The sequence below is a fragment of the Bombina bombina genome, chromosome 7 (genome assembly GCF_027579735.1).
Source record: "Bombina bombina isolate aBomBom1 chromosome 7, aBomBom1.pri, whole genome shotgun sequence".
Lineage (NCBI taxonomy): Eukaryota > Metazoa > Chordata > Amphibia > Anura > Bombinatoridae > Bombina > Bombina bombina.
The window spans coordinates 291,808,030-291,828,892 of NC_069505.1; the positions used below are offsets into that span (position 1 = coordinate 291,808,030).

The 20,863-nt window shown below is 40.7% G+C and overlaps 1 protein-coding gene across 1 annotated transcript in view; it reads right to left on the reverse strand.

Annotated features, from left to right (window-relative positions):
- The window catches only part of LOC128666326 (cytosolic 10-formyltetrahydrofolate dehydrogenase), a 157,690-nt gene that overhangs the window by 89,105 nt on the left and 47,722 nt on the right, over positions 1-20,863 (reverse strand). Inside the window, exons 12-17 of the mRNA XM_053720846.1 lie at positions 16,494-16,621; positions 14,505-14,655; positions 12,438-12,508; positions 11,797-11,902; positions 11,339-11,426; positions 7,966-8,059 (exon numbers count right to left, since the gene is read on the reverse strand). Of these exons, the coding sequence (XP_053576821.1) occupies positions 7,966-8,059; positions 11,339-11,426; positions 11,797-11,902; positions 12,438-12,508; positions 14,505-14,655; positions 16,494-16,621 (638 nt within the window). The remainder of the gene's footprint in view (positions 1-7,965; positions 8,060-11,338; positions 11,427-11,796; positions 11,903-12,437; positions 12,509-14,504; positions 14,656-16,493; positions 16,622-20,863) is intronic.

Sequence of the window (20,863 nt, forward strand, 5' to 3'; positions counted from 1 at the left end):
ATACTTTTGCTTCTTCTGAGGCTATTTTTGGGAGAAAGGTTTTGCAAGCCGTGGTGCCTTCCATCTAGGTGACCTGATTTGCTCCCTCCCTCATCCGTGTCCTAAAGCTTTGGTATTGGTTCCCACAAGTAAGGATGACGCCGTGGACCGGACACACCTATGTTGGAGAAAACAGAATTTATGTTTACCTGATAAATTACTTTCTCCAACGGTGTGTCCGGTCCACGGCCCGCCCTGGTTTTTTAATCAGGTCTGATAATTTATTTTCTTTAACTACAGTCACCACGGTATCATATGGTTTCTCCTATGCAAATATTCCTCCTTTACGTCGGTCGAATGACTGGGGAAGGCGGAGCCTAGGAGGGATCATGTGACCAGCTTTGCTGGGCTCTTTGCCATTTCCTGTTGGGGAGGAGAATATCCCACAAGTAAGGATGACGCCGTGGACCGGACACAACGTTGGAGAAAGTAATTTATCAGGTAAACATAAATTCTGTTTTTTATTCTTCAATCAAGAGTTTGTTATTTTAAAATAGTGCTGGTATGTACTATTTACTCTGAAACAGAAAAGAGATGAAGATTTCTGTTTGTAAGAGGAAAATGATTTTAGCAAGCGTTACTAAAATCGATGGCTGTTTCCACACAGGACTGTTGAGAGGAATTAACTTCAGTTGGGGGAAACAGTGAGCAGACTTTGGCTGCTTGAGGTATGACACATTTCTAACAAGACTTGGTAATGCTGGAAGCTGTCATTTTCCCTATGGGATCCGGTAAGCCATTTTCTTAATTTTCAATATAAGAATACAAGGGCTTCACAAAGGCTTTAAAGACTGGTAGACATTTTTCTGGGCCAAAACGATTACTATATAAGCATGTTTAATGGTTTATAACTTAGGAGAGTTATTTTAATCTTGGCAAATTGTTAAAAAAACGGACAGGCACTGTATTGGACACCTTTTTCACTGGGGGGCCTTTTCTAGTCATAGGCAGAGCCTCATTTTCGCGCCACTAATGCGCAGTTTGTTTTTGAGAAGCAAGGCATGCAGATGCATGTGTGAGGAGCTCAGATCCACTGAAAAAGCTTATTGAAGGCGTCATTTGGTATCGTATTCCCCTCTGGGCTTGGTTGGGGTCTCAGCAAAGCAGATACCAGGGACTGTATAGGGGTTAAATTGTAAAAACGGCTCTGGTTCCGTTATTTTAAGAGTTAAAGCTTTCAAATTTGGTGTGCAATACTGTTAAGGCTTTATGACACCGTGGTGAAATTTTGGTGAATTTTGAACATTTCCTTCATACTTTTGCGTATATCAGTATAAAAGTGTGTTCAGTGTTTAAAATTTAAAGAGACAGTAACGGTTTTATTTTAACACGTTTTTGTGCTTTGTTACCAAGTTTATGCCTATTAACATGTCTGAACTACCAATAGACGATGTTCTGTATGTTCGGAAGCCAAGGTTTCCTATCCATTTAAATATATGTGATAAAATGGACAAACAAAGTAGGGACAATGATACCACTGATAATAATGTTTGCCCAAAAACGATTCCTTAAGTGAGGGGAGTAAGCATGGTACACTGCATCATCCCCTTCTATGTCTACACCAGTCTTGCCCACTCAGGGAGGCCCCTAGTACATTCTAGTGCGCCAATCCTCCTTACTATGCAACAATTAACGGCTGTAATGGATAATTCTATTAAAACATTTTAGCCAAAATGCCGCACTTATCAGCGAAAGCGCGACTGCTCTGTTTTAGATACTGAAGAGCATGAGGACGCTGATGATAATGGTTCTGACATGCCCTTACACCAGTCTGAAGGGGCTAGGGAGGTTTTGTCTGAGGGAGAAATTCAGATTCAGGAAAAATTTCTCAACCAGCTGAACCTGATGTTAATTACATTTAAATTTAAATTGGAACATCTCCGCGCTCTGCTTAAGGAGGTGTTATCTACTCTGGATGATTGTGACAATTTGGTCATTCCAGAGAAATTATGTAAAATGGACAGGTTCCTAGAGGTCCCGGTGCCCCCCGAAGCTTTTCCTATACCCAAGCGGGTGGCGGACATTGTAAATAAAGAATGGGAAAGGCCCGGCATACCTTTTGTCCCTCCCCCTATATTAAGAAATTATTTCCTATGGTCGACCCCAGGAAGGACTTATGGCAGACAGTCCCCAAGGTCGAGGGGGCGGTTTCTACTCTAAACAAACGCACCACTATCCCTATAGAAGATAGTTGTGCTTTTAAAGATCCTATGGACAAAAAATTAGAGGGGTTTGCTTAAAAAGATGTTTGTTCAGCAAGGTTACCTTCTACAACCAATTTCATGCATTGTTCCTGTCACTACAGCAGCGTGTTTCTGGTTCGAGGAACTAGAAAAGTCGCTCAATCAAGCATCCTCTTATGAGGAGGTTATGGGCAGAGTTCAAGCACTTAAGTTGGCTAACTCTTTTACCTTAGATGCCACTTTGCAATTAGCTAGATTAGCGGCGAAAAATTCAGGGGTTTGCTATTGTGGCGCGCAGAGCGCTTTGGCTAAAGTCTTGGTCAGCGGATGCGTCCTCCAAGAACAAATTGCTTAACATACCTTTCAAGGGGAAAACGCTGTTGGCCCGACTTGAAAGAGATTATTTCAGATATCACTGGGGGTAAGGGCCACGCCCTTCCTCAGGATAGGTCTTTTAAGGCTAAAAATAAACCAAATTTTCGTCCCGTTCGCAGAAACGGACCAGCCTCAAGTTCTACATCCTCTAAGCAAGAGGGTAATACTTCTCAAACCAAGCCAGCCTGGAGGCCAATGCAAGGCTGGAACAAAGGTAAGCAGGCCAAGAAACCTGCCACTGCTACCAAGACAGCATGAGATGTTGGCCCCCCGATCCGGGACCGGATCTGGTGGGGGGGCAGACTTTCTCTCTTCGCTCAGGCTTGGGCAAGAGATGTTCTGGATCTTGGGCGCTAGAAATAGTCTCCCAAGTTATCTTCTGGAATTCAAGGAGCTACCCCCAAGGGGAAGGTTCCACAGGTCTCAATTGTCTTCAGACCACATAAAAAGACAGGCATTCTTACATTGTGTAGAAGACCTGTTAAAAATGGGAGTGATTCATCCTGTTCCATTAGGAGAACAAGGGATGGGATTCTACTCCAATCTGTTCATAGTTCCCAAAAAAGAGGGAACATTCAGACCAATCTTAGATCTCAAGATCCTAAAACAAATTTCTCAAGGTTCCATCGTTCAAATGGAAACCATTCGGACAATTCTTCCTACCATCCAGGAAGGTCAATTCATGACCACGGTGGATTTAAAGGATGCGTATCTACATATTCCTATCCACAAGGAACATCATCGGTTCCTAAGGTTCGCCTTTCTGGACAAGCATTACCAGTTTGTGGCACTTCCATTTCGGATTAGCCACTGCTCCAAGAATTTCACAAGGTACTGGGGTCCCTTCTAGCGGTGCTAAGACCAAGGGGCATTGCAGTAGTACCTTACTTGGACGACATACTGATTCAAGGCGTCGTCTCTACCACAAGCAAAGGCTCATACGGACATTGTCCTGGCCTTCTCAGATCTCACGGGTGGAAAGTGAACGTAGAAAAAAGTTCTCTATCTCCGTCAACAAGAGTTCCCTTCTTGGGAACAATAATAGACTCCTTAGAAATGAGGATTTTTCTGACAGAGCCAGAAAATCAAAACTTCTAAGCTCTTGTCAAGTACTTCATTCTGTTCCTCTTCCTTCCATAGCGCAGTGCATGGAAGTAATAGGTTTGATGGTGGCGGCAATGGACATAGTTCCTTTTGCGCGAATTCATCTAAGACCATTACAACTGTGCATGCTCAGTCAGTGGAATGGGGATTATACAGACTTGTCTCCGACGATACAAGTAGATCAGAGGACCAGAGATTCACTCCGTTGGTGGCTGACCCTGGACAACTTGTCACAAGGGATGAGCTTCCGCAGACCAGAGTGGGTCATTGTCACGACCGACGCCAGTCTGGTGGGCTGGGGCGCGGTCTGGGAACCCCTGAAAGCTCAGGGTCTTTGGTCTCGGGAAGAATCTCTTCTCCCGATAAATATTCTGGAACTGAGAGCGATATTCAATGCTCTCAAGGCTTGGCCTCAGCTAGCAAAGGCCAAATTCATACGGTTTCAATCAGACAACATGACGACTGTTGCGTATATCAACCATCAGGGGGGAACAAGGAGTTCCCTGGCGATGGAAGAAGTGACCAAAATAATTCAATGGGCGGAGACTCACTCCTGCCACTTGTCTGCAATCCACATCCCAGGAGTGGAAAATTGGGAAGCGGATTTTCTGAGTCGTCAGACATTTCATCCGGGGGAGTGGGAACTCCATCCGGAAATCTTTGCCCAAATAATTCAATTATGGGGCATTCCAGACATGGATCTGATGGCGTCTCGTCAGAACTTCAAGGTTCCTTGCTACGGGTCCAGATCCAGGGATCCCAAGGCGACTCTAGTGGATGCACTAGTAGCACCTTGGAGCTTCAACCTAGCTTATGTGTTCCCACCGTTTCCTCTCATTCCCTGGCTGGTAGCCAGGATCAAACAGGAGAGGGTATCGGTGATCTTGATAGCTCCTGCGTGGCCACGCAGGACTTGGTATGCAGATCTGGTGAATATGTCATCGGCTCCACCATGGAAGCTACCTTTGAGACAGGACCTTCTTGTTCAAGGTCCGTTCGAACATCCGAATCTGGCCTCACTCCAACTGACTGCTTGGAGATTGAACGCTTGATTTTATCAAAGCGAGGGTTCTCAGATTCTGTCATTGATACTCTTGTTCAGGCTAGAAAGCCTGTAACTAGAAAAATCTACCATAAAATATGGAAAAAATATATCTGTTGGTGTGAATCTAAAGGATTCCCATGGAACAAGATAAAAATTCCTAAGATTCTATCCTTTCTTCAAGAAGGTTTGGAGAAAGGATTATCTGCAAGTTCTTTGAAGGGACAGATTTCTGCTTTATCTGTTTTACTTCACAAAAAGCTGGCGGCTGTGCCAGATGTTCAAGCTTTTGTTCAGGCTCTGGTTAGAATCAAGCCTGTTTACAAACCTTTGACTCCTCCTTGGAGTCTCAATTTAGTTCTTTCAGTTCTTCAGGGGGTTCCGTTTGAACCCCTACATTCCGTTGATATCAAGTTATTATCTTGGAAAGTTTTGTTTTTGTTGCAATTTCTTCTGCTAGAAGAGTTTCAGAGTTATCTGCTCTGCAGTGTTCTCCTCCTTATCTGGTGTTCCATGCAGATAAGGTGGTTTTGCGTACTAAACCTGGTTTTCTTCCGAAAGTTGTTTCTAACAAAAATATTAACCAGGAGATAGTCGTGCCTTCTTTGTGTCCGAATCCAGTTTCAAAGAAGGAACGTTTGTTGCACAATTTGGATGTAGTTCGTGCTCTAAAATTCTATTTAGAGGCTACAAAGGATTTCAGACAAACATCTTCCTTGTTTGTTGTTTATTCTGGTAAAAGGAGAGGTCAAAAAAGCAACTTCTACCTCTCTCTCTTTTTGGCTTAAAAGCATCATCAGATTGGCTTATGAGACTGCCGGACGGCAGCCTCCTGAAAGAATCACAGCTCATTCCACTAGGGCCGTGGCTTCCACATGGGCCTTCAAGAATGAGGCTTCTGTTGATCAGATATGTAAGGCAGCGACTTGGTCTTCACTGCACACTTTTACCAAATTTTACAAATTTGATACTTTTGCTTCTTCTGAGGCTATTTTTTGGGAGAAAGGTTTTGCAAGCCGTGGTGCCTTCCATCTAGGTGACCTGATTTGCTCCCTCCCATCATCCGTGTCCTAAAGCTTTGGTATTGGTTCCCACAAGTAAGGATGACGCCGTGGACCGGACACACCTATGTTGGAGAAAACAGAATTTATGTTTACCTGATAAATTACTTTCTCCAACGGTGTGTCCGGTCCACGGCCCGCCCTGGTTTTTTAATCAGGTCTGATGATTTATTTTCTCTAACTACAGTCACCACGGTATCATATGATTTCTCCTATGCAAATATTCCTCCTTTACGTCGGTCGAATGACTGGGGAAGGCGGAGCCTAGGAGGGATCATGTGACCAGCTTTGCTGGGCTCTTTGCCATTTCCTGTTGGGGAAGAGAATATCCCACAAGTAAGGATGACGCCGTGGACCGGACACACCGTTGGAGAAAGTAATTTATCAGGTAAACATAAATTCTGTTTTGCAGGTGTTAGGTTTTTTTTCAGCTCAAACAGCCCCATTGTTTCCTATGGGGAAATCGAGCACGAGCATGTTTTTGAAGCTGGCCACGTCCGTAAGCACCGCTGGTATTTAGAGTTGCAGTGGCGGTAAATTATGCTATACGCTCCCTTTTTGGAGCCTAATGCAGCCCTTCTGTGAACTCTAAATACCAGCGGTATTTAAAAGGTGCGGGCGAAAAAAAGCCAGCGTAGCTAACGCACCCCTTTTTCCGCAGAACTCTAAATCTAGCCGACAGTTCCCATAGAACGCAAAGTAAAGGCACACCCCACTCCCACCAACTTTACACCCCAAAAACTGCCTAGTACATTTGTTTTTTATTAAAAAAAATGCTACTTTTTTTTTATATATATACAAAAACGATAATGCCCTTTATTTTGGGGGAATTTGGGGCACTTTTTGAAAAAAATTAACCACAAATCTGATCTCTGGTTAATTTTCGGAGCACTAATTGCTACCGTGAGCTCACAGTAGCAATAACCAGCAACTTGTAACAGCTGGTTAATTATTGTGCGCCCGCAAACAGGCAAATTTGCCTTTGCGGTTGTGCAATAATTTAGCGCCGCTTGTAATATAGCCCTTATTGTTTTGGCAAAATACAAAATAATGTTTGAAAAATAGTAACTGAATTACAAAACTGAGAATGTAAGGATTTCCATTTACAAAAAGACATCCATGTGACCTTATTGCAAGTTTATTCATCATCTCATGCAAACTATATGTGTGTGTGTATATAAATATATATATATATATATATATATATATATATATATATATATATACACACACACACACACACACAGAGCATAGAACATGTGACCATGTGCAGATCTGTATTTCTGTTTAATTAAACTAATGACTGGTGATATCTGGGGATGCAGCTCTGACTATAGAGTTAAGTACATGCCTCTGTAAGCAGATGTGCACGTGGTATGACACCATAGGTTTGTGTTAAAGGGACACTGAACCCAAATTTATTCTATCGTGATTCAGATAGAGCATGCAATTTTAAGCAACTTTCTAATTTACTCCTATTATCAAATTCTTTTCATTCTGTTGGTATCTTTATTTGAAATGCAAGAATGTAAGTTTAGATGCCGGCCCATTTTTGGTGAACACACTGTGTTGTTCTTGCTGATTGGTGGGTAAATTTACCTACCAATAAACAAGTGCTTTCCATGGTCCTGAACCCCAAAAAATAGCTTAGATGCCTTCTTTTTCAAATAAAGAAAGCAAGAGAACGAAGAAAAATTGATAATAGGAGTAAATTAGAAAGTTGTTTAAAATTGCATGCTCTATCTGAATCATGAAAGAAAAAAGTTGGGTTCAGTGTCCCTTTAAACCATGTTTTTGCTATAAAGCACAGGGGTGGTCCCCAGTACCTCCTTCAAGCTCAGATTTAAACTCGATAGAAATAGAAAGACGAAGAGATATGAAACCAAAAAATATAAGTAAAAAACAAGACTAATGTAACGTACCCAGGCCAGGGAGAAAAGCAGCCTCATTATGGTTCTACTGAGAGAGACCAGAGGCTGAGGGTTCCTTGCCCCTGTGTCACCCAAAGGATTTAATGACACATCCATTTAAACAGTGACATTTATTATGTCCTGCTGCTGGCACTCAGGGATGGGAGTAGACAAGTAGAGAGTTGTGGAATATTCATGACAACTAGTTTAGATGTACTGGGACACAGGGAGATGATTCATAAATGTCTCACCTCTTCATGATCTGTTTGCCTATAGGAGTAGATCCGGTAAATCCCACTTTCCTGACGTCAGGGTGATCTGAGAGCCTCTGACCGATGAGAGAGCCTGGTGAGAGAGAGAGAGATGGAGACATACTCAGGGAGAGAGAGACAGGTAAGAAAGAGAAAAGATGGAGACATACATAGGGAGAGAGAGATAGGTGAGAGGGAGAGAAGAGATGGAGACATACATAAGGAGAGAGACAGGTAAGAGAGAGAGAGAGAGATGAAGACAAACATAGGGAGAGAGAGACAGGTGAGAGAGAGACATGCATAGGGAGAGAGCCTGGTGAGAGAGATAGAGACATACTCGGAGAGAGAGACAGGTGAGAGAGAGAGAAGAGATTGAGACATACATAGGGAGAGAGAGACAGGTGTGAGAGAAGATATGGAGACATACATAGGGAGAGAGAGATACAGGTGAGCCAGAGAAGAGATGGAGACATACATAGGGAGAGAGACAGGTGAGAGAGAGAGAGATGGAGACATACATAGGGAGAGAGAGGAGACATACATAGGGAGAGAGACACATACATAGGGAGAAAGACAGGTGAGAGAGATGGAGACATACATAGGGAGAGAGAGGAGACATACATAGGGAGAGAGACACATACATAGGGAGAAAGACAGGTGAGAGAGATGGAGACATACATAGGGAGAGAGAGGAGACATACATAGGGAGAGAGACACATACATAGGGAGAAAGACAGGTGTGAGAGAAATGGAGACATACATAGGGAGAGAGATGGAGACATACATAGAGAGAGAGAGACAGGTGAGAGAGAAAAGAGATGGAGACATACATAGGGAGAGAGACAGATGAGAGAAAAAAGAGATTGAGACATACATAGGGAGAGAGACAGATGAGAGAGAAAAGAGATGGAGAAATACATAGAGAGAGAGGTGAGAGAGAGAGAGATAAAGACATACATAGGAAGAGAGACAGGGGAGAGAGAGAGATGAAGACATACATAGGAAGAGAGACAGGGGAGAGAGAGAGATTGAGACCTACATAGGGAGAGAGAGACAGGTGAGAGAGAGAGAGACAGGGGAGAGAGAGATAGAGACATATATGAGGGGGGGACAGGTGATAGAGAGAGCTTACTGTGACATAAACCAGCTAGAGTCATCACTCCCATAACCAGAGATAGGAACAAACAGAGCCATGGGGTTAGATACATACGGGTAGATTACGAGTTTTTGTCGGTAAGGCTGTGCGGTGCTAACGCTCCTTTTTTTCTCACCGCTCACTTAAGACAACGCTGGTATTACAAGTTTTCTGCAAGCCGGCGTTAGCCTCAGAAAAGTGAGCGTTGAGCAAAATTTAGCTTCACATCTCACCTCAATACTAGCGTTGCTTACGGTAGCGGTAAGCAGCTAAAACGTGCTCGTGCACGATTCCCCATAGGAAACAATGGGGCTGAGACGGCTGAAAAAAAACCTAACACATGCAAAAAAGCAGCGTTCAGCTCCTGACGCAGCCCCATTGATTCCTATGGGGAAAGAAAATTTATGTCTACACCTAACACCCTAACATGAACCCCAAGTCTAAACACCCCTAATCTTACACTTATTAACCCCTAATCTGCCACCCCGACACCACCGACACCTATATTATACTTATGAACCCCTAATCTGATGCCCCCAACATCGCCGAACCCTACATTTTTTTTATTAACCCCTGATCTGCCCCCCCCCCCACGTCGCCGCAACTATATTAAATTTATTAACCCCTAAACCTAAGTCTAACCCTAACCCCCCCTAACTTAAATATAATTTAAATAAAACAAAATAAAATTACTACAATGAATTAAATGATCTTCAAGGGGTTAGTGTTAGGTTTTTTTAAGGGGGGGTTTTAGAGTAGGGTTGGGTGTGTGGGTGGTGGGTTTTAATGTTGGGGGGGTATTGTATTTTTTTTACAGGTAAAAGAGCTGATTATTTTTGGGTAATGCCCCACAAAAAGCCATTTTAAGGGCTGTTTGTAATTTAGTATAGGGTAGGGATTTTTATTATTTTGGGGGTCTTTTTTATTTTATTAGGGGGATTAGATTAGGTGTAATTAGTTTAAAATATTTGTAATTTCTTTTTTATTTTCTGTAATTTAGTGTTTGTTGTTTTTCGTAATTAGTTTATTTAATTGTAATTAATTGTAGGTATTTTATGTAATTAATTTAATGATAGTGTAGTGTTAGGTGTAATTGTAACTTAGGTTAGGGTTTATTTTACAGGTAAATTTGTACTTATTTTAGCTAGGTAGTTATTACGTTAATAACTATTTAATAACTATTGTACCTAGTTAAAATAAATACAAACTTGCCTGTAAAATAAAAATAAATCCTGAGATAGCTGCAATGTAACTATTAGTTATATTGTAGCTATCTTAGGGTTTATTTTACAGGTAAGTATTTAGTTTTAAATAGGAATTATTTATTTAGATGTATTTAAATTATATTTAAGTTAGGGAGTGTTAGGGTTAGTGTTAGACTTAGGTTTAGGGGTTAATACATTTAATATAGTAGCGACGACGTTGGGGGCGGCAGATTAGGGGTTAATAAATCTAGGTAGGTGTCTGGGATGTTAGGGACGGCAGATTAGGGGTTAATAAAATATAACTAGTGTTTGCGAGGTGGGAGTACGGCGGTTTAGGGGTTAATATATTTATTACAGTGGTGGCGATGTCCGGTCAGCAGATTAGGGGTTAAATAATTTTATTATAGTGTTTGCGATGTGGGGGGGGGGCCTCGGTTTAGGGGTTAATAGGTAGTTTATGGGTGTTAGTGTAATTTATAGCACTTTAGTTAAGAGTTTTATGTTACGGTGTTAGCCCATAAAACTCTTAACTACTGACTTTAATATGCGGTAGGAGTCTTGGAGGTAGAGAGTGTACCGCTCACTTTTTCCAGCGATAGTAATACTGGCATTAGGCAAATCCCATTAAAAAGATAGGATACGCAATTGACGTAAGGGGATTTGCGGTATGCTAAAATCGTGGAAAAAAAGTGAGTGGTACACCTGTACCTGCCTGACTCGTAATACCAGCGGGCGTTAAAAAGCAGCGTTGGGACCCCTTAACGCTGCTTTTTAAGGCTAACGCAAGACTCGTAATCTAGGCGATATTGTTTTGTCTCTGTGCTCCAGTAGACTGTTTGCAGCAGGTTATATATTATAAATGACTGAACATACAGGGAATTTGTCTGGTGACAGAATGTGAATATTCAGATAACTCATAGTCACTGATCACTGATAGTCAGAGGAGTGTTCTGTGTTTTAAACAAGGCTTTTCTTAATACATAGTACAATTACTAGCCCTGACCATAGTCAGCTGCATTCCCATTACACCTACCAGCACCCGGAAGAATGTTGATCACTCCTTTTGGAATCTTGGCTTTCAGTGTCAGTTCTGCAAACTTGAGAGCAGTTAGTGGGGTCACCTGCAAGAAAAGAGACACCCTGAAATGTGAATTGCTGCACAATACACCAGAATGAGGCATGGCTCCAGATAATCTCCCACATAAACTAACAAGGCTTGTGTAAGTCTTCCAGGGGAACATACCTTTGTATTTGTACATACTCAGGCAAAATTGTACAGCTCTGCACAAACTTACAGGAACCCTAACACATAATCCTATGTTGTATAGAATTGTCTTCTCTGCATAGTATGACCATAATGCTACAGTTGGTCTCATATGTGTTTATTTGTTTGCCTATAGGCAGCATGATAGGTATTCTAGTCTTAATAATTGTATTTTCCCTCCTTACATGTCAAGACCCAGTTACTCTGACACCCCCTGCATAGCTCACCTGCGCCGGCTTCAGCACCACAGTGTTACCAGCTGCAAGGCACGCAGCAGTTTTCCATGCCAGCATCATCAGTGGGTAATTCCATGGGATGACAATCCCGCAGACACTGTCGGAGACAAGGCACATTTACAGACAGGAGACCAGAAACAGTATGTCCATCTGCCCAGCAAGGCCAAGGCTTAACTAATCTCATCTCAGTATTCCTACCTTATTCTATTATTGATCTTTTCCTGAAAAAGGCTTAATTTCCAAACATCGTTATCTCTATTTACTGCAACTGACCTCAGTAACATACATGCAACTTGCCAGGGATAATCCAACATCAAGCTCATTCACTAATTCCCAGAGCTTTCACTCTGTGATTTACTAGATATGGGTATTAGATACCTCCGAATGAGGAAGAAGATGGCCCCTCATGAAGTTCAGCTATTTTCAGAGCCAAATTTACTATAACGCTAACTGGGTTCCTCTGTGACAGATCATTGGCAGAGGACAATATGATTAATACTTACAGTATATAAAGGTCAGTAGGATCAGTGAGAAACACACCCAGATAGCAATGAGAATAACAATTCACAAAGTCTTTGTAAACCCACGAGAAAACAATAATAGGGCATAGGATCAAGCCTAAAGTTACTCACCCTATGGGCTCTCTCCTGGTAAATGTCAGGTTGCGGTTTGGACGTGCCTGGTTAATCGGGATGGTGGAACCCTGCAGGAAATCAAGATTAGTTTCCTCAGAGTGGTAATAATAGAAAGCATTATATCAAGTCATATGTCTGTCTGTCTATCTATCTGTCTGTGTGTATGTACTTACAGTAAATATATCTTAGTTATCTTATTTAGGGCTAGATGCAATAAAGCAAGTTAGTGAGAATGAAACTCACGGGTGACACTTGTCTATAATACAAAACTGAAGTGAGCTGTAAGCTGAAACTAATGTGCTGACAGTGGGTCTAACAATTATTGTGTAATCACCTGAAAAATTGAAACTGACTTTTTAAAGGCAAATTTCAAATCACTTGATAAAGTCATAAATCCCAGCACCACATAAGTTGATACTAAGGGGCATATTTAACAATGTGCGAGCGGACATGATACAAAGTAGCGTATCATGTCCGCTGCACATCGATAAATGCCGACAGCATACTCTGCATTTATCATTGCACCAGCAGTTCTTGTGAACTGCTGGTGCAATGCCGCCCCCTGCAGATTCGCAGCCAATCGGCCGCCAGCAAGGGTGTCAATCAACCCTACCGTATTCGATCGGGTTGATTTCTGTCCACCGCCTCAGAGCAGGCGGACAAGTTATGGAGCAGCGGTCTTTAGACCGCTGCTTCATGACTTCTGTTTCCGGCGAGTCTGAAGACTCACCGGAAACACAGGGCATCAAGCTCCATACGGAGCACGATAAATATGCCCCTATAACAGAAACAACTTGTTGAGCTGCATCATTGGTTCACCACAGCTCACTTTGTCGTGGAGGTTTGTGAATCTGACTGGAAAATTTACTGCGATTGAGTTTGAAAAAGTAATTTATATCTACTTGAGCCAAAGTCACCGGCTTTTTAATAGCAAGACTGTAATGCAGTTTTATTTTGTCTGATTGAAGACGTGGAGCTTGTGACACAAATCCTGTTGCTTCTTCTACAGCCCAGCCACCAGGGGTTAAAAAGCTGGTTCCTAATAAACTCTGTTCCCCATCCCCTCACAAATACACCCTTTTCAAGGCATTTTTCTTGCCGCCTAGATGTGTTTTATGGTACCCACAATGCCCCCTACCTATCCTGGCTATGCTAGCTTGTGAGCACCTGGTAGACACAAAAAGGAACCTGAACGAGAGCTTTAAAATTATACCAAACATTTGGGGATACTCACTCTAGGACACAAAGGGAGCGGGGCTAATTGTTCTGCCCATGAAAGCTTATCTCCCGGCAGGATCTGCACACAAAAGCAGGGGGCAGTATCTTATTTGTTTTTTTCACATGTACATTTTACACCTTGTGCTGTATAAAAACCCTGTGTCTTGGCCATTAAGCCTTGTCTGGTGTTTGTATGGGAGGGGAAAGAATTTCTTCACTACAGAACTTAATCACTTCGGATAGAGCTGCTCGCTTAATAGCACTCCAAAAAGCAGTAACACTGGTCCCTGGGGGTCTCTGGCGGTACTTGAAGAAGGATGTGCAACACTGGGGGTCTGCTGTGAACCTCACCTCAGGGTACAAACTCCCAGGTCCCATCGCAGTTACTGAGCATTTGGCTCAGGCGATCGAGAAGACCTCATGCTCAGCTGTCCTGCTGACCATTTGTATATGGTAAACACAACTGTACATTTGAGATCTGTATTCCTATGTATATTACTGTACAAACAAATAAAACTCACCTTACACTTCATGTTTGAGATGTTTATACAACAATACAGGTAGGAATACGAATGCAAAGAGATGTATCTGATATACAAACAATTTTGCAAGTAAATAAACCTCACAATATTGAGTAAGGGCAGAATTGTAGAGAATGGAACTAGGTGAGCTATGGAGATTTTAATGGTAGTTTTAGTTTTTGTGAATTTCATAAGGGATCTCACAGGCCTGATATATCTGGTGACAACAACTCATATTTAAACCAGGATTTTATGCATCCAGCCCATAGTCTTTTCTTGCAATAAATAAGTGTATAATGGTTCATTTAAGGTTTCCCAAAAGCACCTGGATTTTATCACACCAGCCTGCAAAGTATCGGAAGGTTTGTATCGACATCCCAACATGAGTTTTCAGAGCCAAGGTATACACAGCCCCTGAGTCTATGGATTCGATAGTAGCCAATTCCTCTTGATGTTCCTCCATGAGATCTGCCAACCTGGGCAATAAAACAAAGTTTAGAGCAGCACATTGCTGCAGGAATAAGTCCCCCCCAGAAGACACCCATAAGCTCAAGAAATGTTTAAAACCACTTTTCTATTTTCAAGACATTGATAGGACTCCTGGACCTATTAAATGCACACCCCACCCTGCTGATTTCTCTGACCACTCTGCTAATATTTAATCCAATATTAAGCTAACATTATCTCATCATTTTTAATGATTTTTTTTTTATTAAATTGATGCTAAATTATGCAATTGATGTGTGCTTTGGAAAGCTTGAGTAACATTTATACATTTTTATAATATTGTAACGTTAGACTGCCCCTGGCTACTCTATAATGCCACCTGCCTGGTAACATTTTCTGTAGAGAACACAGTTAGCTAGTTACTAGATCACATTGTAAAGAAGACTTATGTCCTTTTAACAGGTTAGATAACTTAATATTTACTTACATTTGGCAATTAAAGTATCTGTGTTATCTTATGTCATATGGTTAATCTTATGCTTATTAGCTTGTTATGTCATATGGTTAACCTTATGCTTATTAGCTTATATGTCACATGGCTAACATTATGCTTATTAGCTTGTTATGTCATATGGTTAACCTTATGCTTATTAGCTTGTTATGTCATATGATTAACCTTATGCTTAATAGCTTGTAGTGTCATATGGTTAACCTTATGCTTATTAGCTTATATATCACATGGCTAACGTTATGCTTATTAGCTTGTTATGTCATATGGTTAACCTTATGCTTATTAGCTTGTTATGTCATATGGTTAACCTTATGCTTATTAGCTTGTTATGTCATATGGTTAACCTTATGCTTATTAGCTTGTTATGTCATATGGTTAACTTTATGCTTATTAGCTTGTTATGTCATATGGTTAACCTTATGCTTATTAGCTTATATGTCACATGGCTAACATTATGCTTATTAGCTTGTTATGTCATATGGTTAACCTTATACTTATTAGCTTGTTATCTCATATGGTTAACTTTATGCTTATTAGCTTGTATGTCATATGGTTAACTTTATGCTTATTAGCTTGTTATGTCATATGGTTAACCTTATGCTTATAAGCTTGTATGTCATATGGTTAACTGTATGCTTATTAGCTTGTTATCTCATATGGTTAACCTTATGCTTATTAGCTTGTTATCTCATATGGCTAACTTTATGCTTATTAGCTTGGATCTCATATGGTTAACTGTATGCTTATTAGCTTGTTGTCTCATATGGTTAACCGTGTGCTTATTAGCTTGTATGTCATATGGTAAACTTTATGCTTATTAGCTTGTATGTCATATAGTTAACCTTATGCTTATTATTAGCTTGTATGACAAATTGTTAACCTTATGCTTATTAGCTTGTTATCTCATATAGTTAACCTTATGCTTATTAGCTTGTTATCTCATATGGTTAACTGTATGCTTATTAGCTTGTTATGTCATATGGCTAACTGTATGCTTATTAGCTTATATGGCATATGGTTAACTGTATGTTTAGTAGCTTGTTATCTCCTATGGCTAACTGTATGCTTATTAGCTTATATTTCATATGGTTAACTGTATGTTTATTAGCTTGTTATCTCATATGGCTAACTGTATGCTTATTAGCTTATATGTCATATGGTTAACTGTATGCTTATTAGCTTGGTATCTCATATAGCTAACCGTATGCTTATTAGCTTATATGTCATATGGTTAACTGTATGCTTATTAGCTTGATATCTCATGTGGCTAACTTTATGCTTATTAGTTTGGATGATGATATGTATAAAATTCAGCACAGTACGAGGCTGCACCACATCCCTCACTGTACCACCTACCTATACAATAGGCGTCCTCTGTCTCTTGCGTTCATTTTCCCCCACTCTCCATTTTCAAAGGCCTCCTTGGCTGCATCAGCGGCCTTGTCTATATCAGATACCTGTGCCAGGGACACTTGGCAGATAGCCTGTGACAATATAGGGACATAGCCATCAGAAGATCATTTGGGACAGTAACTAGTTCCATCCTGATGATCATCTCTTGTAAATTTACACAGCTAACAGTGACTCACGTGCAGGTCCCTCTACTGTATATGATTCATGTAAATGCCATTTATACTTAATGTCATAGGGCTGCTTAATATGAAGGCACTTTATAACTAAATTATAAAATTATCTGTTGTCACCCTACATTGCTATAGTTCTCAGTGTGACAAAGATTCCTGGAGGGCAAAATATCAATAAGCTATTGAAATGTAACATTTAAGTGTCCATATCTCAACAGACTAATACAGTATGAACAACTACATGCTATACACAGTTGTACTAATTGTAGTGACTAATGAAGCGCTGGTCGCTATAGCCAGTCACGTAACAAACTGCTGAGCCCAGTTACTACCTGAGAAAAAGTGAATTTCTAATCATAAACAGCAATTAAACATTTCCAAAGCAGATTCCGACAGCAGCAGACCTTCTTATCAATTAATCCTGTATACAACGCTGTGCATCACATTTTGTTTTTGTTTCCTAAATGTTTCTTGAATTAACCTTGTCACTTCCAAAAGAAAAGCAAAACTTGGAAATAAATTAGTCATACATCTGAGCTGTGGCACTATGGGTATACAGTACATGTGCGTATGAGGTGTAATGTATATGAATTACATACATGTGAGCTGTGGCATTATGGGTATACAGTACATGTGCGTATGAGGTGTAATGTATATGAATTACATACATGTGAGCTGTGGCATTATGGGTATACAGTACATGTACATATGAGGTGTAATATGTAAGCTGAGGCATTACGGGTATACAGTACATGTGTGTATGAGGTGTAATGTATATGAATTACATACATGTGAGCCTGGGCACTATGGGTATACAGTACATGTGTGTATGAGGTGTAATGTATATGAATTACATACATGTGAGCTGGGGCATTATGGGTATACAGTACATGTGTGTATGAGGTGTAATGTATATGAATTACATACATGTGAGCTGGGGCACTATGGGTATACAGTACATGTACAAATGAGGTGTAATATGTAAGCTGGGACATTATGGGTATACAGTACATGTGTGTATGAGGTGTAATGTATATGAATTACATACTGTACATGTGAGCTGTGGAATTATGGGTATACAGTACATGTGTGTATGAGGTGTAATATGTAAGCTGAGGCATTGTGGGTATACAGAACATGTGTGTATGAGGTGTAATGTATATGAATTACATGCATGTGAGCTGAGGCATTATGGGTATACAGTACATGTGCGTATGAGGTGTAATGTATATGAATTACATACATGTGATCTGGGGCATCATGGGTATACAGTACATGTACATATGAGGTGTAATATGTAAGCTGAGGCATTATGGGTATACAGTACATGTGTGTATGAGGTGTAATGTATATGAATTACATACATGTGAGCTGGGGCACTATGGGTATACAGTACATGTGTGTATGAGTTGTAATGTATATGAATTACATGTGAACTGGGGCACTATGGGTATACAGTACATGTGTGTATGAGGTGTAATGTATATGAATTACATACATGTGAGCTGGGGCACTATGGGTATACAGTACATGTGCGTATGAGGTGTAATGTAAATGAATTACATACATGTGAGCTGGGGCACTATGGGTATACAGTACATGTGTGTATGAGGTGTAATGTATATGAATTACATACATGTGAGCTGGGGCACTATGGGTATACAGTACATGTGTGTATGAGGTGTAATGTATATGAATTACATACATGTGAGCTGGGGCACTATGGGTATACAGTACATGTGCGTATGAGGTGTAATGTATATGAATTACATACATGTGAGCTGGGGCACTATGGGTATACAGTACATGTGCGTATGAGGTGTATTGTATATGAATTACATACATGTGAGCTGGGGCACTATGGGTATACAGTACATGTGTGTATGATGGTTAATGTATATGAATTACATACATGTGAGCTGGGGCACTATGGGTATACAGTACATGTGTGTATGAGGTGTAATGTATATGAATTACATACATGTGAGCTGGGGCACTATGGGTATACAGTACATGTGTGTATGAGGTGTAATGTATATGAATTACATACATGTGAGCTGGGGCACTATGGGTATACAGTACATGTGCGTATGAGGTGTAATGTATATGAATTACATACATGTGAGGCTGGGGCACTATGGGTATACAGTACATGTGTGTATGAGGTGTAATGTATATGAATTACATACATGTGAGCTGGGGCACTATGGGTATACAGTACATGTGTGTATGAGGTGTAATGTATATGAATTACATACATGTGAGCTGGGGCACTATGGGTATACAGTACATGTGTGTATGAGGTGTAATGTATATGAATTACATCTGAACTGGGGCACTATGGGTATACAGTACATGTGTGTATGAGGTGTAATGTATATGAATTACATCTGAACTGGGGCACTATGGGTATACAGTACATGTGTGTATGAGGTGTAATGTATATGAATTACATACATGTGAGCTGAGGCATTATGGGTATACAGTACATGTGTGTATGAGGTGTAATGTATATGAATTACATACATGTGAGCTGGTGCACTATGGGTATACAGTACATGTGTGTATGAGGTGTAATGTATATGAATTACATACATGTGAGCTGAGGCATTATGGGTATACAGTACATGTGTGTATGAGGTGTACTGTATATAAATTACATACATGTGAGCTGGGGCATTATGGGTATACAGTACATGTGTGTATGAGGTGTAATGTATATGAATTACATACATGTGAGCTGGGGCATTATGGGTATACAGTATATGTTCATATGGTGTAATATGTAAGCTGAAACATTATGGGTAGGGTTGCACCGATACCATTTTTTTATGACCGAGTACAAGTACAGATACTTGTTTTCAAATACTCGCCGATACCAATTACCAATACTTTTTTTTAATGTCATGTGACAGTTTACCAAGCACAATACAGACTAATTATTTAAGATTCCTTCTTTATAATTATAAAGGACTGTAATTCAAAAGACATTATGAAATAATAAAACAGTTTTATTTGTCACAAAGTTTACTGAACATGTTTATAAATAACAAATATTACAATAAAATATTAAAAAAAAAGTATTGGTAATTGGTTATGCAATTGAGTTGTAGGGCTGTTATATAACATCAATCTGACATTTGTATGGAGGTTCGACTCTAAGTTGAACGTTCCACACTACTGCATGGGGCAGAAAGATATTTTTGGGCCATTTTAGCCAGAGCTGGAAATCTGTTTATTAATAGTGATGTTGCGAACCTAAAAATTTGGGTTCGCGAACTGCGAACGCGAACTCCCGCAAAAGTTCGCGAACCGGGCGAACCCCCATAGAATTCAATGGGCAGGCGAATTTTAAAACCCACAGGGACTCTTTCTGGCCACAATAATGATGGGAAAGTTGTTTCAAGGGTACTAACACCTGGACTGTGGCATGCCGGAGGGGATCCATGGCAAAACTCCCACGGAAAATTACATAGTTGATGCAGAGTCTGGTTTTAATCCATAAAGGGCATAAATCACCTAACATTCCTAAATTGTTTGGAATAACGTGCTTTAAAACATCAGTTATGATGTTGTATCGATCAGGTATTGTAAGGGTTACACCCGCTTCACAGTGACAGACCAAACTCCCGCAGCGGGTACAACATCATCATCATCACACCGTACGTCCATGTGTGTAATGCTGCCTGACTGAGACATATCCCTGTTATCTACATCCTCTGGCAATAATGGTTGCGCATCACTCATTTCTTCCAACTGATGTGTAAATAACTCCTCTGACAGATCAAGTGAAGCGGCTGTGGTGCTAGTGTTGGTGGTGGCGGCAGGCGGGCGAGTGGTAACTTGAGAGGTGCTGCCCGAAGATAAGCTGGTGGAGTATGGTGCGTCAAGGTTCAGAGCGGAAGACATAGAAGATTGGGTGTCCTGTGTTAAAAAGTCAACTATGTCCTCAGAACTTTTCGAGTTCATGGTACGTGGGCTCTGAACACTGGGCATTATTCTAGGGCCAAAGGGAATCACAGCACCACGACGGCACCTGCGGGGTGGCCTGCCTCTGCCTGTCATTTTTTTTTAAATGTACACTTACACTACTATTAAACAAGATATGAGTGGTGCCACTGGGCAGGTGGGCACAGTATACGC